The sequence below is a fragment of the Galleria mellonella genome, unplaced genomic scaffold (assembly GCF_026898425.1).
Source record: "Galleria mellonella isolate WM207_F2 unplaced genomic scaffold, CSIRO_AGI_GalMel_v1 utg312, whole genome shotgun sequence".
Lineage (NCBI taxonomy): Eukaryota > Metazoa > Arthropoda > Insecta > Lepidoptera > Pyralidae > Galleria > Galleria mellonella.
Genome location: NW_026442074.1, coordinates 4,810,832 through 4,828,834, shown reverse-complemented (window position 1 = coordinate 4,828,834; position 18,003 = coordinate 4,810,832). Strand labels below are relative to the sequence as shown.

The 18,003-nt window shown below is 32.2% G+C and overlaps 3 protein-coding genes across 6 annotated transcripts in view; 1 reads left to right on the top strand and 2 right to left on the bottom strand.

Annotated features, from left to right (window-relative positions):
* Window positions 1–18,003, top strand: part of LOC113515226 (flotillin-2) — a 293,605-nt gene that overhangs the window by 137,782 nt on the left and 137,820 nt on the right. The window lies entirely within an intron of this gene.
* On the bottom strand, window positions 3,387–7,581 carry LOC113514951 (glucose dehydrogenase [FAD, quinone]). The gene is made up of 2 exons (XM_026899049.3): window positions 7,441–7,581; window positions 3,387–5,313 (listed from the first exon to the last, which is right to left on the bottom strand). Exons 1-2 carry the CDS (start codon window positions 7,579–7,581, stop codon window positions 3,604–3,606), a joined length of 1,851 nt encoding a protein of 616 aa, XP_026754850.1. The 3' UTR covers window positions 3,387–3,603.
* LOC113514955 (uncharacterized) overlaps window positions 7,652–18,003 on the bottom strand; it is a 39,692-nt gene continuing 29,340 nt past the window's right edge. For both annotated transcript variants that reach the window (XM_052896158.1, XM_026899052.3), the window contains exon 2: window positions 7,652–8,214. In XM_052896158.1, coding sequence (XP_052752118.1) covers window positions 7,652–8,176 — 525 coding nt within the window. In that variant the 5' untranslated portion in view covers window positions 8,177–8,214. The remainder of the gene's footprint in view (window positions 8,215–18,003) is intronic.

The following is an 18,003-nucleotide window of genomic DNA, read 5'->3' as shown; positions in this document are numbered from 1 at the left end:
ATTCAATGAAAGTGAATACATGGACGGATGGTAAATTTTACATGAAGTTTATGTTTAATTTAAAATGTTGTTTATTATAATTTCAAAATGAAAGTAAAAATATGACTAGTATTTAAAAAACTTCATACCTAAATTCTAAACAGGCCTCTCTCTTTAATTACTAGTGCGTATCATACATCCATTATAAATTGGACTCTACTCTCCTAAGTAGGTATTTAGATAAGGAGATCTCTGAATGTCTTGCTTCCGGCCATTTTGGATACCTATCACTGGTTACATTAATTTTTTTTTTTTGTAATAAAAATAACTTAATTTTAAACACTTTTTATATTATATGTTATTTAGATTTATTATGCCATAATTATAGTGTTTATTACGTAACTGTGGTTACTGGAGCGATTACAACATTTGGTTGCTTCCTGAAGTGTACTGAAAATATATTTTATGCTGGGTGTAATCAAAATCTGTAGGAGTACGTGATACTAAGATTCTATTCATGCGATAGGACATTTTAGGGCAGTTTCATATATCAATAAGATTGTGTTCCACAAAAAATTTACTTCAATCGTGGAAAAATCAATTGTTTTATTAAATTTCTGTGGGACCAATTTGAAGTCCCTTTCTTTAAATATAAAAAATACCACCGAATTAAGTCTCCGTCTTTTTCTTAAAGTCGCTTGAAAATTAAAAAACGACAATAAATTTTAAGTATATTCAAACCAGAGTAAAGAACCTTAACTAAATTAACGCTGTTATGAGAGGCTCAAGTACTTTATCATTCTTGAATTTTTGTTTCACGAAACTTTTCTGAGATGCCCGATAAAGTGGGTTCATTTCGTTGATACGAATACGTTCCTGTGGAGTACAGGTCACATATATATGTGGCTTTTTTTAGTTTTTATTTATAGTTTTTATATTATTATCTATCAAATTCAAAATTGACACTTCTTTCTATTGTTCCCTTTTGTTTGGCTCCCTTTCATAGCCCTAGTTTTCTAAAATCCTATTAATATACATAGAACAGAATTTCATAAATTGTAGCTAAGAACCATCTTGACCATTTAGCTCGTCATGAATACACCCGGAATTTAGTACCCAGAGGGACCACGGTGAGGTCAACCCGGGTATATATATATTTTTATTGGATGATAATGGAATGGTAACCCTCCTCTGCGCTATCGATATACACTGGCGAGGTACCACTGAGGGATGAATAGTGAGAATAAAAAGGCAGGTCGATTAGCCCATCGTGACGAATTCAACGATTAATTAGTCACGATGATTTCCAGGGGGAACTGCGTGGAAGTCGACCTGATAAGGTATGTTGGTAGTAATGGGAACTAACCTCCTAAATTATTTATATATTATATATATAGGGTATATTGTTAACAATGGGCATTGGTAGTCTGCAGTACTAATAATTCCTTCCCTTCTATGGATAAAGTTTGGTACACTCAATGATTAGATACCAGTGAATGGATCTGATTCATTCTTGTCTATCAGCTTTTATAAATAACGTAGGTGGAGGAAAGTGGGGTTACCATGTTAAATATATATTAAAATAATCAGAAAAATATTATATTCTTCAGTTGTTATAAATAGATAATACGCCATCTTGTGAATAATTGTAGTAATAATGTAACTTAAACTTTGCTATCTGCTAGGGACTTGTACTTTTGCGACTATCTGTGTGCATATTTGTATTTCATCTGCTAGATAATAGATGGCGCTGATTTTAAAAGTAAGCAAAGTGTTGTGATGTCTGGTGAATACAATATATATATTTGGATGAATGAAATACAATAAATATATTGGAGGGAAAGGGGTTGTTAGCAATGGAGTTTGACAGCCTCATTGCTAGCAATATGCCCTATCAGGTCGACCTCTACGTGGTACCCTCTGGAAATCATTGTGAACAATTCTTGTTAAATTCGTCACGATCGACTAACTGACCTGCTTCATCCTCATCTATCATCCTTCACTGGTGCCCCGCCGGTGTATACCGATAGCGCGGGTGAGGTTACCGCTTTATTATCATCCATAAAAAAATAAATTAGAAATTGTGGACTACCGGTCCCATGCTACGAGTAGCATGTCGTCCCTGTCAGGTCGACCTTAACGCGGTTCCCCCTGGAAACTATCGTGCTGAATTCCAGATGTATTCATATAACTGACCTGCTTAGTCTCACTTGTCATCCCTCATTGGAGCGGCCTCTATATAATAATTAATTTCCTTTACGCATTTTTAACGTTCCCTTCCTTTTTTCCTTAATCCTTTCCTCCATTCCATAGATGGAGGAAACCACCAACAAATGCATTCCCAAAGAGGGCTGTATATTACAAAAAGCCAAATATTTTTGTAATATGGATAAAAACATTACGCCGACCCCAAATAACAGTTAGGATAAGGGTAGAAAGATGATGATGATATATAATAAATATGTCAGTTTATTTGCAGGTTTATTGCCATATAGCACCTTTGTTTTAACCAATCACTATAAAATTCAGTATACACGTACTATATGGGATAGAAAGGATATATATAGATATAGATATATAGACTGCTTTTTATTCCGATAAGTAAACATATCCCGACTACGCGGACGTAGACGCGGGTAAAAGCTAGTAGAACATAATTTCTCTATATAATGCCCTTGATGTGGTGATTTAACATACTGCCTCACTTTCTGTAAGTTCCGTGTTTGATTCCAACACAATACAAACATTTGTATTCACAAGTATCTCTACCAGTTGTCTAGTATTCGTAATACGAGCTATGGTTATTGCAGGACTAGATGGCGCTACGTGATGTCTAAATCTAAACTCGAGCACCTATCTACCTTATACTGTGTCTACGGTTTAGTAAGATTTAATTTAAAATTATTCATGTTTAAGTATAAACAAATTTTCTTCAAATGTATAATCAGATGTTTTTTGGCAAGTGTAAGAGTAGAAGTAAAATTACATATATCAAAAACTATCCAAATTACGCAGGTTTAATGTGTTTTTTTTTTTATTTAAAATATTTATTCAATCTCTACAATGCTGTATGAACAAACTATTTACTTAAGACTACTCAATGTATGTAGGCAAAATAAATATAATTCTTTTTATTAAGACATTTATTATTAGTATTCGTAAAATTAAAATCATGACAGAAGCGTATAAAATAAATACGGCGCTAGTATCGGAGTAATAAGTAATAAACATTTGCAATAGGAATTTGTAAAATTGGTTCAGTAAATATATAGGAAATATGAAAACCTCTTTTTTAAAAACTTTAACTTCTAAATATTATCTTATTAATTATCCAGTACTGATTTACTCGTATTATCATAATATCTAATAATGCAATTAACAATTGAAAGTTAATGAAACACAAGCAGTTTAATTAATTAATCGCTTTTATTAAGTACTTATCTTAATAATAGGTAGTAATTATTACATGTACCTAAGACTCGTTACTTACAATGATCATTTGTTCATATTCTATATACAGACTTAATAAAACTAGTACAACATTACACTACGATTATTTTGTAATGTCAACAGCTTGTTTAATATTTCAAGTTCACATACAATAAATAATATAACACAACACTGTCATAACACGAGCCAGTCCTCCTTGATCATATCCGAAGCCTTTTCAGCGATCATAATAACTGGCGCATTTGGATTCCCGCTTATAATTGTGGGCATAATACTAGCGTCCACTACCCTGAGGTTTGCTACCCCGTGGACGCGCAACCTCGGGTCCACAACGGCTTCTTGGTCATGCTTGGGGCCCATCTTACATGTCCCCGTCGGATGGTAAATAGTAAACGTGAAGTGTTTCAAACTGCACTCCCAGTATTCATCACTAAACATCACATGATGTTGACAGCCCGGAAGAGGAATGTTATGAGGCCTCGACCCGTACCGCTGAAAGGCTGTCGTGTTAGATATAGCCATAGCTATTCTGATACCTTCTATCAATACCTTGATATCCTCTTTATAAGCGAAATAGTTGGGCTCTATAGACGCAGGATGGAATGGATTTCGACTTTTCAGTTTAACCCAACCCGAACTTTTAGGGCGCAGCAACAACGGGAGTATCGTCCATGTCTCAGCGTTTTCAATAGGTTTATACACCGTATTATATACTCTATCACGCAAATTCAGAATTCGTCGAATCTGCTCTCCGCCGTCTGAATTTACAGAACTCGGAGCGAAATGAAATTGTATGTCGGGCCAATTGCCTGATGACGGCGCGTATTTCGTGTTTACAAATGCTAAGCCTTCAACACCTTGCGTCGTCATCGGTCCTTTCTCGTATAGAATGTAGTTCATAGCTACAGAGAACGTTTGGAAGCGGTCCTTTTTAAATGTCACCGGTTTGTTTACTACGAAAGTTAAACCGCCGAGTCCAACATGATCTTGTAAATTGTGACCCACTTTTAGATTCGCTATAACCGGAATGCCGTGTTCCTTTAAATGGTCGGCAGGACCGACGCCGCTTAGCATCATTAGTTTAGGTGTGGCCAAGGCTCCAGCCGACATAATCACTTCCCTTTTTATTCTTACTTTATGTTTTTGACCGTTACGCACAAATTCGACCCCGTAAGCCTGTTTTTTAACCGGATTGATCAGTATGCGCGTCACTTGAGCACCGAGAGCGATATGTAAGTTATCCCGTTGTCTTACGGGACGCAGGAAAGCTTTGGCTGTACTGCATCGGCTACCACGGCGCATTGTCGCTTGGGTCAACATGAAACCGGTTTGCTTTGCCCCGTTTATATCTCGATTCTCGTAGCCAAGTTCCATGCCAGCTTTTATAAACGTAACAGATAGAGGTGTTCTCCATGGCGCTTCTTGGACTGTGAGAAGTCCACCGGCAGAATGATACGGCGTGTTTACTAAATACGGATTTCTGTTGTCTTCAGACTTCAAAAAATAGGGCAGTACTTGGTCATAAGACCAGCCGGGATTTCCGAGGGCCTCCCACAGATCATAATCGTTACGGTTTCCTCTAACGTAGACCATTGCGTTGAGGACGCTGCTGCCACCAAGTACCTTCCCTCGAGGCCAGTTGCAACGATCCCCGTTCATTGCTAGGCAGTAAGAGCGGTTGTTAGAAGGAGTCGTTTGAAATTTCCAATCTATGTCTGAAAGCTGCGTGTAGCCGGCTAGTGCCGGTATGTCGGAGATTTCAGTTTCATCCTGGCCGGCCTCCAGGAGCAGGACTGTCCAGTTACTGATCTCGGACAGGCGTGACGCGACCACTGCACCTGCCGAGCCGCCTCCGACTACTATAAAATCGTAAATCGGCATCACCTGAAAAAAAAAGAAAAATATTTCAGTGAGTGTGAAAAGTATTTAAATAGGTGTATAAATAATTCCTAATCCTGCCTAAGGTTGTTATAAAAAATTTAGAAAATTGATTTTCTTGTTTTATTTATTTATTTTAAATATATACTATTAAATAGTTAAAGGTTATTATTACTTATTACTCTACACCATATAATGTTCATACGATTTAAAAATATTATCATATAATATTATATATTGATTCATCTGTGAAAAATATTATTTTCATTAATATATGTTTGACTCTAATAACTGTAATCTTTTTTTTCCTATTTATTAGTTATTTATATCATTCATCTAGCACTTTTTACGCGCAGATCTACCAGGATAATTGTTATAACGCAACGGGTTATAAGGAGAGGGAGATGGAGACTTAGTACAAAAGTCATTTTCTTGGGTACCTCTGTCCCATTCCTGTTTCAACCGTGAAGCAGTTATTTGCATGACTGCGTTTCAGTTTGAAGTGGGATATGGCAGGGAATTAACAGAGTACAGAGGAATAGCACCTGAGTCCTCAGGAATGGCAACGCATGGAAGGTATCGTGAGTGAAACAGTATACTCTGTTACATCCATGGTACTGCTCATGTCTATAGGCGACGGTTATCACTTTCCATCAGGTAGGCCGTCAGCTTGTTTGCCATTCTAAGTTGTATAAAAAAAAGGTTTCAAGCAGTGTTAATTTAAATATACATATCAGACACTGATTGGCCACTGCTGAATATAAGACATGGAGGGTTGTGCCAGTAGTTGCCATACTTGGCAGGCAGAATGACAATCGCAGTTAGGCTTTAGTGATATTTTAGGGACGTTGTTGCCTATTCCTCGCCCTCTCTTAGTCGCCTCTTACGACATCCACAAGAAAGAAAGGGGTGGCCTATTCTATGCCGGGTCCACACCACATTAATTAAAATTGTTCGTTCCAACTGAGGAGTCATTTTTGTCGGACGCTCACTTCTGAATTTTTTACAGTATTAACATCGAACCGGTCAATTACATTATGAACAGTTGAACACGTTCTATCGACAGGTTTTGCAATTTCACTTAATGATATACATTGACTATGTAAACTATAATTAATTTTCTTTTCTTTTACAGCCCATTTTCGTTACTAAACGTGTCTAAACATATCTGTAGGGCAACTACAATGGTTTACAATGCAATAAGAAGTACCTTGCGATTTTAAAAATTCGATACTTATGAATAAAAAAACCATACATACAATTTAACTGCAATTAAAATGAATGTACGAGTAATTTTTGCTCGTTGTTTTTTTTTTCTTTGCAAAGTTAATATAAAACAACAAATAATTTAAATTGAATAAATAAAAAAAGTATTAATTTTCTATTTTTTTATAACAACCTAGATGTACGAATACTTTTTACAATCACTGTATATTAGTATCCAAATTAATATATGGAAGCAAAACTTATAAGAATCATCAAAATTGATACAGAGTTGGTGATATCACATACTATACTATGAAATTTGGAACTTTTTAAAATACTGACATAAATAAAATAAGACCAGTTGCAATCAAGTTCATAAGTTAGGAATTTTCATTAATCTATCCTACAGAAATGTGTCTAATTTTTTTTTCTATTCAACTTAGAACCGCTGAAAAAGAAAAACATGAAAAGTACTAAAACAATAAAAATATATAGCCGCAATATTAAAATAGTATTAATATGAAAATACTTTGAAAAAAAATCACGAAATGTGAAAGTGAAATAACTGATTTCGATTCAAATGGATTATTTGAGTGTTCTATCAATGAAGTTAAACATTTTTGCCTCTGAAGCATGGATTGAAAAACAACAAAAAAAAATCTCTATCTCATCTATTTACGGGGTGTGTTTAGCCGTCAAGTTAGTAATGAAATCTTGAAATATTTTGTCGTATTTCGATCTACATACAAACAAACATCTTCATGGAGAAAATGTTGGGTTTTTTTATTCAGTTGGGTTTTCTATGTGGAACACTATTTTAAATAGATGTTAATGATATAGATCTTATATTAGGCTTACTCCTGTCAATAATTTCGTTGAAGTATTAACATACTCGTAATACTAATAGTAATAATACTCAGTACTTACGGAGTTGACGTCTGATATATAAGATTCCGGGTCGAATTGCTGGTATCTGAAATACGTGATTCCTAGTGCTAGGAGTGGTATCAGACCCAGTACAGTGATGGGGGACGGTGCCAAACTCGCCAGCGCTCCTGCCGCCTCCATTTTTGCCCTCACAACTCATCTACTACTACTATCCTAATATTTACAACTTAAACTACGAGTCTTAACTCTCTTATATCCACTTATCAACCTTTTTCCTTTGCTCTTCTTCAGACAGAATTTTAGGCGTGTAATTCCTTATTCCGCCTTTCTTTTGTGTCGACGTGTTCGAGTGTGTTTCAGCCTCACTCAAGTAATTTTTGAGTCGTGCAGTTTTCAATTCCTCTTTCTCAACATCGAAAAGCTGCAGTTTGTAACGTTTCTCCTTGGTTATCTTAACGGGTTTATATAATTCTTTACTCGCCTCCTTGTAATGATCGTTTTTGTATAATGACATGCAGTAGTAATCGCTTTTTGAGGATCTTTCGGAGTGGCATTCGTAGGCACTGGATCCACTCCTGTAACCGCTGCTTTCAATTGACGAGTTGTCGCTTTTGTAGCTATCGGCACTCCTTCTGATTTTGTGTCGTTTATATTCTGTATCGTCGAAATCGCTTGATCTGTAATCGACGGGGTTTCTATATTGTGGGTCGTATTTGTCCTTGTATCTCCTCACTTGCGCGATGCTATGTCCAGCGTATGACTGTTCTTGACCCATGGTGCAGCGAGCGGCAACGATCTATCGGGATTTGTTTCCTGTAATGACACATAAATTTGTATATTAATGTATTGTATTAACAGTTCTTTTTTTTTTTACAGGTAAGATCGAGTCAACGATTTGTTTTAATTTGGTATGCTCAAAATATAAGTACATACGGAGACCCAAGGGTTGTATTGTTCATCCTTAACACAACACAATTCACTCGAGACAGATGTAATATATTAGTAATTTTGGAATGACTGACATACGAATAAATAACTGCAAAAGAGGCAGCAACATAGAAATGTATGTGAATTACGTTATTAACATTTATACCATTCTGTACATAATTTTTTTCGTGCAGTAGTAAAACAACAGTATGATATTTATTGTGTACTACTTAGTATTCAGACAGTAAATAATTAAATTAATTATTAAAACGGTAGTGGATTTCTAGTAGGTCTAAGTCAATTAGTAATGAAAGGGCCCCAAATATATAATATATAAATATTTATATCAGATTCAGTACTTTTGTTTAACTGGGAATACTGTATTTGGAATTATTAAAGAATCGATAATTAAAAAGTTAGAATGGGCAATAAAAGCTATTTTTTTTTTCATATAAAGCTTAAAATTATTATCTATGTATGTTCTGTTAATTTTTATTTCAATGTTTAAAGTTGTATTTTGTTTTATACGGCCAAAACAGCGTCAGTTATTCGACTCGCAAGTCTGCGATAGTTGACTTACGAGCGAGCGGAATGGAATCACAGAGATTCATATCCAGAATCATCACTCGCTGTTCAGTCGAGTCAGTTAAGACCCTCCTGATGGCATCGAGACATAAATTCAGTATTCGTTATACATTATAGCTAGAAGAAAAATATAGCGCGTTTTAAAACTACAGAGCGACATCTATTGATAACGAAAGTAAACACCTGCGTGGTCGTTAACCTTGTCCTTGATACCGTTAAAGATAATAACAGCTGTTAGAAGCAACTGATTATAAATATACTGTTTGACCCAGTTGAATTTCCTATCTCAATCTTGAATATTTGGAAATGCAATCTGATTGAAATTTAAAAATATCTATATTTGATTATATATTTCTACATACAATCAGTTGTGGATAATAAGCAACTTTAAAATCTTGTTAATAAAATATATGTCTATTAAATATAGTTCCCATTTTTGCTATCCAACACAACATACATGTTTCCGGCAAACCATAAACTTTCACTTGTAATTTAAACTTACTAGGTACCCTAATTGAATGGCTCTCTAATTCGATACGAGCAATTTACTTTGTATACACCTGTTTCAATTTACACGACGCTTTATGTTTCGAATTGAAAATAAGTTTGCGGTTGTGACAATCCAATGAATATCGTGATAAACAATTGTTTACAAAGCCGGTAAGTTTCACTCTCAGATGCAGGGTCATGTACTAGTCGTGTTAATCACCATGACAACAACAGATTATTCAAGCGGTTAGACACTGTCACTTTTATAATATATAAAATGGCATAAAGTTGATGAACTTTCTTCAAAAGTAATATTTTAACTTATACATATTTAATGCCTACAACTTAAGAAACATTGTAAAGAGTCAATGGATACAAATGAAAGAAAACCATTATTTACAACAATCTATAATTCTTACTTTTTATTGTGAGGAACATATTTATTTATTTATGTGCTTTTGTACATTCACTTATAAAATAGATATTAGGTTATACCAAAATGTACACAGGTGGACTTATCCTTCAAAGAAATTTCTTCTAGTAAACTTTGAGAACCCGAAAGGAGGAAGTCCTTATAGATTTCTATATAAATCATAACATATAAGGTGCATAAATAATACTGTAAATAATAATATATATATATATATATATATATATATATATATATATATATATATATATATATATATATATATATATATATATATATATATATATAAACATACAATAACTACTATTCATATAAGTAACTCAATTGTTAATTGTATTGTAAAATCTTTTGTTGGAGCTTTAATAACATAATTGCTGATAAATTGAAAAAAATGTTTCATTAAAAATTCTGCACTGGAATATTTTATTACCTATTTGCATTAGATCTCTATTCAAACATGATAAGAAGTACGATAAAGGGTATCTATCTATCAACGTTCTTTTTTTATTTAAACCACTTTAAACAAGAACTCTGTAAAGACTTATAAGCTAATATTCACGACTATTATTCCATCATCTTTTTCATTTTTTATTATATTATCTGATATTCGCAGATATGATTTATTATTTAAAGTTAACCATTAGTTAACTAAAAGCTATTTGCAGTTACTTAATTATATTTTCTGATATTTTTGTCTACAGTTGACTGGTAAATAAGGTCATAGTGGTGTTAAGTCCGCCTTTTATACTATAGTTTTAAATCTATGTAGTAACGTTCAATTAAGAAATAAATTGTATACCAGGATAAAATAAAAAAAAAAAACTGCTAAAGTATTTCACATTTTGTTACATAAAATGAAAGCAAGTTCGTGACTATCAATAGTTACAATTCAATAAGAGAAAACAATGTACCTAGCAAATCTAGTATGGAATCGAAAACATACCATATTGGGTTCTTTGATACTTATCACTTTTTAATTGAAAAAAAAAAATAACATCAGGTATCTATAAATGCAAAGGTAATCTTTATTGTATAGTAGAAAGTTAATTGTTTCGCTTTAGGTTCATCACAAACAACTAATGACTGTGTCCGCGTATACACTAACTTAAAATATTATAAAACATTAAAATTGACAATTAAAATAACAATAAAAATCACAGATGATATGATGATAAAAACAATAGTTTCTATTTTTAGCAAGAAAATAATTACCACACTGTCTTCAATTTATTCAAAAAGTAAACCTCAAATCTTAACCAAAAAATGTAATACAAATATAATTTTATGAAATATTGAAATACTTATTAAGTATTATTATATTAAATGTTAAAATTTCTATATTTATTTTCAAACATGAGTTACTATTTACCCTTAAATCCTGTATTTCTGTAGAAAAATAATGACAACATAAATAAAAAAATATAAAAAAAAAAACTTGTATATCTTGTATCAGTTATTGATGCATTTTCTTTAACAGTATCGTATTCACTAAACAGTTTAAGTCAATTTATTTAAAGATTACGTTTCTTTCATCTACTTTAAACAAACCCGTTACAATATGTAACTGTTCAGCTTATTATCTGTGTTTACAATAACAAAGCGCCATGTAATTTACTCATTAACTATTAGTATGGAACCAACCGTAAAATAGTTTGCAGTAAAATTCGTTCTACAAATACCCTCACAAATAAGCGTGGATAAGAAGCTATGTTCTATTGTGCATTAAACAATGCGCAGACATTTGCTACTTCACTTATTTTTGTAAGCGATACTCGTACTCTATATTTTTATGCTTTAAATTTGCGGAAATTGAATTAAGTTTTCAAAACTGTTATCTAAGATTTAAAATCCAATTCGCAAAACTTTAAGACATGAAATTTTTAAAGCTAATATTTGTTTTTAATTCGCTCCAACGCCGTGATTGCTTTTAAAACACTTTTCTTTATGCCTTTTTACAGCAGTGTATTTGGTAAATATAAATATTTATATAAGTATTCATCACTAAAGCCATATCGGTTTTCGAAACTTACGATTTTCATTTAGTCCATGATATTCAATTTAGATTGTTGAAAAATATAAAACTAAAATAATATAGTATAAAAGAGACAGATATGTTATATCTACGCTTATAGATTTTGTTCGAGACAATTCATTAGAGTTATTATTCTGCTAACATAAATATACTATAATGATATGATACAACAATGTTCAGAATTTTAAATTTTTTTTTCATGTAACATGAAAAAAAATTAAGACAATTACTATTAAAAATTAAAAGTATTTAAACTGATTGGAATAATTTCTCATAAAATATTATGGAGAGGTTCAACTGCAAGACAACAACATGTTTTCATTATTATTCATAATATAATGACATAGTATTAACACAGTGCAAGAACAAGAGAATTGTTTAGACTGTAGTATTAGTAAGTAATATGTGACACAATACATAATAATTGTGACCACAGTTAGAAAATTGTTCCAAATTTATCAGAGCATGACGCCTTTATCTTGTATGATATTAAAATTTAATTTTACCTGTTCATTATTCTTTGTATCAAATAGTAAAGACAACCCTATGCACATGTTTATAGAAGCTTCTTTCAATTGTTTATATGATTTCATCTATTCACTGCCTAATGTTTGAATTAATTTCTCTTAATTAACTACACTTTCGTTTATGAATTTTCAGATAAACTGTATGTGTTTTAGGTTCTTACTTTTTAATATAATAAACAGTACGTATACAGAAATGAGGAAAATATCCTCATTTCTGTATACGTACTGTTTCTCTAAGTCAAAATTAATTATTAGTCAAATTTGAAAAAAAAATGTATGGACTATTATAAAAATAAATAACCTGGGTCTTAATCTTAATACTTATAGTACTATTCTGCTTTAATATATTTTTTCTGGTTGGATTTTTCTAAAGTTCCGTAAACGTAATTAACTGTGAAATAATCGTGGTTCTACATATGTATGATACATAAATATTTATGCCGTCTTGGCAAATAACGGCATTTATTAAATGTATGCACATTGTACATTACAGTATAGTATAAAATATAGTTTTTATTATTTAATATTTTAAAAGAGGGAATTTAGTTTTCCAGTATTAACCTCAACAATATTATTAATGTAAAAGTATTTGAATGTTTCAATATTTAGATTACTCAATATTGAGTCAAAGACGCATTAACGATCGTCTAAAGGGAATGTGAGCCGCATACGAGGATTATAAAAAATATAGGTACGAATATATAAGAGATTGTTTTCAAATTGTTCATTGCCAAAACACTCATAGAATAAGGTATCTGATAAATTGACCAAAAACTATCTTAATAGTACTACCAGAGTAAATAAGATCAAACTATCAATAACCATAGAGTAGAACAACCTTATTTGAAGTTTAAATAATCTACTAGTAATTAATTTGAGAAAGCAATTGAAATTCTTTGATTAATTTCCAATGAGATTTCAAGAGGTCAATTCTCTTAAAGCATTCCTCACTGTGATGACACCTATGACATCTGACATTTATAAAACTTGGTATAGAAAATACGAAGGTTAAATTAAGCAATATTTGACGAGCTATCCAACGACTTAAAACACGCAATTGAGCAGTGTTTGCACACATATTAAATATTTAGACATTTGCTGATGCTTTTACGTTAGAAGCAGAAGTGTTTGGTAACTACCGAAGTCACAGTTGTTTTTCTCTCAACTTAAAAAAGCCAGTGTCTAAATATTTTTGAAATAAGTGTTAATGTTGTGAGTATGACAGTAAAATTGGCAGTAAATTATAACAGTTCCATTAGGTAACTCTTGTTTACTGTTATCGGTTAAAAGTCTTTGTCAATGCATAGATACTCCTAAGATTGGCTAATGGGTGCACCTTAAACGCTTAATAGCATCATCTGACTCGAGTTGAATACAACAAAAAATTTTACTTATTTATATTCTTTGTTATATTTATGTGCTATAAACATAAATACAATAGCGCATGGAGTACAGTATTTAAATCACGCGTCCTAAATAACCATCCTTTAATTGTAATAAAAGATCAGTATAGTTAACAAAAAATACAAAATAATGAATTTTATATTGATCTGGATTGCATTGAAAACAATATAATAACTATTGATTTTCATTGGAAATACAAAGTGAATGGGTTAACCTTCATAAAAGCAACTTTTCGTTGCCCACCTCCAAATATGTCAACTAAATAATATTACATATCTGGAAACCTTGGTTAACGATGCATTTAGGTACCATTACTAGCACGAAGCCGTATTACCGCTACGATATGTTGTAATTACATATAGGGTGAAATCTATATCTTTATCTTTGTTTTAAGGGAGCATACTATCAGTGAAATAAAAGTATAATATTTAGACAGAAAATCAGGCGGCCGGTCGTAAAACTAAAAGCCAAAGCTTTTTGTAATGAGGATAAAAACATATTACGCCGCCCGCAAATATTAATCGGGATAAGGGTAGGAAAATGATGATGATTTAGGCAGAAAATCGATTAAAATTTTTTTGCGATTATCGCTGGCTGAAAATTTTTAACTTGACAGCTGGATGCGTGGTGTTGTTGCTATGGAATTTTTTTTACAATTTATTTTAATATTTTCAATTTTACTGATAGAACATTAATCTATTTGATGGCTTTCTAATTATAGGAGTTTCAATTTTAGAATAATCGATTGATGTTTAACTTAGGATAAATACGAAACTCTGTATTATTATGTTTTCTTGTATTGCAAAATTTTATATTATCCAGACTAAGAGTTACCTAAAATCTTTACTAAACAAACACTTAACACAGACTTGCTCAACGTACTTATTGTGAAGACACTGACGGTTTCCTCATAATATGTTGTCGTTACTTCATTTTACCATCAATTTATCATTAAGACTAGGAATAATAGAAAACTGTATACAAAAGATGTTTTGAAAAATAGTTTTTCTATTTTCTGTATTACTCATGAAAGTAATTCTTCAATTCTCGTCAATTTGATGATATCTTTGAGTTACTTTTCTTGATATACCTAAGTAAAGTGAAGTATAAACAGCTGAAAAGCCAGTATTGGCTATAGACGAGATTAAAGCTAGGACTAAGAAGAAAAAGAGAGGGATCTAAAAATCAGGTTACCTACTGGTCTGTAAATACATTTTAAAAACATTATGAATAAAAATCATAATATTCATATCTTTGAATTGTTATATGAAAGCTTTTCTAAATATGGTTTATATATATATTTATGATTTTTATTATAAGGCTCATAAAGGTAACTCGCAAAATTAAATATAAGACAAAAATCTATAAAGATTTTCAACATAATACAGAAGCAAACGCATGAAGAATAACTAATGACTTGATTATTATTTAACTTTGTACAGACGTAACGCAAATTTTGCAACAACCGGTAGCAGAATAAAGCGTGTCGGGCATGAAAATACAATGATCATAGAATGATACAATAAGATTGACTCGAGACAAATATTTTAAAGATTTTACTCCGCAAAAAAATACGACATCATCAATCCTGGCAAAATTAATATGAAATTTACTTAAAACTTTTTTGAACTTTTTTTTTTTTTTAGTAAAGTCACGTAAGGACAGTCGGCAACTGCTTATGATAGTTTTGATTATTCCATCACCGGTTATAGAAGTGAACATACTTATTAATTTTTTTTTTTTGTTTTATCCCACCACTCATATTTTTTCGTCTTTTTACAAATTCGTTCATCCATATTGTGGGCGAAAGTACAGTAAGTTGGTATGGAAACACAATGTCTTTAGGAAGGTAAATTAATTACAAATAAACATATATAAAGCAAAAAGGTGAACAAACAAAAAATAACATCTACGAAAAAAAAAACTTTAATATGATTAAAGAAGAAATCAACAAGTTGCGTTGTGCACACATATCAAATTTATTTGCTCAAAATTAAAATAATCTGGAAATAAAATATGAACAATATGAATTCTACTTAATATATCTGTGTCACTATACCGTAATTTGTTGTTGAATTATTTCTATTCACGGCCACGATGGTGCCACGAATTATTCATGGTAACGGGTTTGGGTGACCTGTTCTTATATAAGTATCGCAGAAGCTGCTATACTTGACGACGACTGAACTTTCTTCATTACTTTGCTAAAATTTTATAAAATTACAAAAAAAAAAGAGAAACTATTGTACGTTAGAAGTACCTACTAAATAAATATTATTTCCACACCAACGAAGCAAGACTGCACATTTACAATTATATAAAATTCTCCAATGAATTCATTTGCAATAATGCGTTTTACGTGCGCCCAGTCACGTCATATCCCATGCTCGGACTAATAATACACTCATTAATTCCACATCGATTTCATTACAATATTTATTTGGGGCGTCCATAAGTGGGACACCGACATCGTTACCCATAGCCTACGTGCACCGGTGATCGTACTGACCACCGGAGAATTCACTAACAACATTTAATACTTTATCATTAACACGATAGAGTTGATAATAGAATGACATAATGTGCAGAAAACAGTACGTCGCAGATTGACGTAAGTGATAGATTCGCAGTTGTCCCTCAGAACAAGAAGTTGTCTACAGCTCTAGAGAAAGCTATATTGCTGGCTGGTTTGTTTGTTCAATGGTTAGACGTTTGCTGAACGCGTGGCCGTGGCGTAACAGTCAAATTATGGGCACTCTCCATTTCTATATTATATTTATTGACATTGCACAAGGGTTGCAGCGACAACGTCCTAATTTGGCATCAGTGACATAATTATGCGAAATATTGAACTCTATTGTACTCAGTCTTTTGCAATTAGTCTTGAATATATATAAAGTTGTAACATCTTGAACTCTTCCTCACAAGTGATTGGTGCATCTAATGATGATATTCCGTTTGACATTACAATGGGCTTTTTTGTCGTCGCAAGTCGCATTGTGTGCAAAATATATTACTTTATCAACTTAACAAATGTTATTCTATACTTAAGAAAGTCAGAATAGTAACTTAACATTTTTTTTATTTTATTTTCTGTAATGGGTTAAATTAAGAAATTAAGAGCATTGGTTCATTCAGATCTGGTTATTAATGAAATCAATGGTGCTGATGACCTTATCTCCGAATGCTATGTGTAAATCGAACATATTTAAGTATATATATATATATATATTTGAGCATTTTAAACTACAATCTCACTTGATTTTAAGAGACGAAAATGTCTATAATCAAAGTCAAACTCAAATAATGGCCATTCACTATAGTGAAGCATTGAAAGACCGACATGTAAGGGCGAAATAGTTCTCGGTGCTTTGCCATTCGATGATGTAGGTAATGTAGGTAATGTTTAATTGTGAAATTTGTTTTTTATGCTTCCTATACTTAAAGAAATAAAAATTAAGAGATATCCATTATTAAAGAAGTCTTATTGCATTATGTAGTATCAAATGCATATTAGAAATGTGAAATAGGGGAAAGTATACATGTTTTATTTTTATGTAGTTAAATTAGAGCAAAAGACGTTTATACTGGCTCGCTTTGGTGGCGCTTGATCGAGACAATTACATTTTGATTATATTGTTATATTTGATTGGTACACAAATGCGTCATCGTCATCATATCAGCCATAACTGTCCACTGCTGAACATAAGCTTCCCCCTTGGAGGGTTTTGCCAGTAGTTACCATGCTTGGCAGGCGAATTGGCAATTGCAGTTAGGCTTCAGAAGTGTTTTAAAAGAGATGCTGCTGTCCATTCCTCGCCCTCCCTCAGTGACTATTACGACATGCACGAGAAGAAACATGGCCTATTCTGTGCCGGAACCACACGGCACATACAATATACAAATTAAATTCTGTAAATTGTCGATATCGAAAGTTTTTACAACACAATAAAGCCTATATATGTATGTATTTTTTAATATTTCGTACATACTGCGCGGTCCCGAAATTGATTTAATATGAAAGGTTCCAGAATCATTTTCAGATATTGACTAAGCTTCTTGGCGAAAGGTATCCGCAATTGTATATTTTATTTACCATTTCCTTTATCATTTGTCATGCCCAGCGGAGCAGTAAAGTACATCAGAGGTCAAAAACATTAGTGGAATCTGAAGGAAACTGTCATTTGTAGAAATATATATTACGTTAC

Bases quoted from the DNA above. Each gene is read 5' to 3' on its own strand.
- LOC113514951 (XM_026899049.3), bottom strand. From the start codon at position 7,581: ATGGAGGCGGCAGGAGCGCTGGCGAGTTTGGCACCGTCCCCCATCACT. The intron at 5,314-7,440 runs GTAAGTACTGAG...TTTTTTTTTCAG, and splicing joins ATATATCAGACGTCAACTCC to GTGATGCCGATTTACGATTT.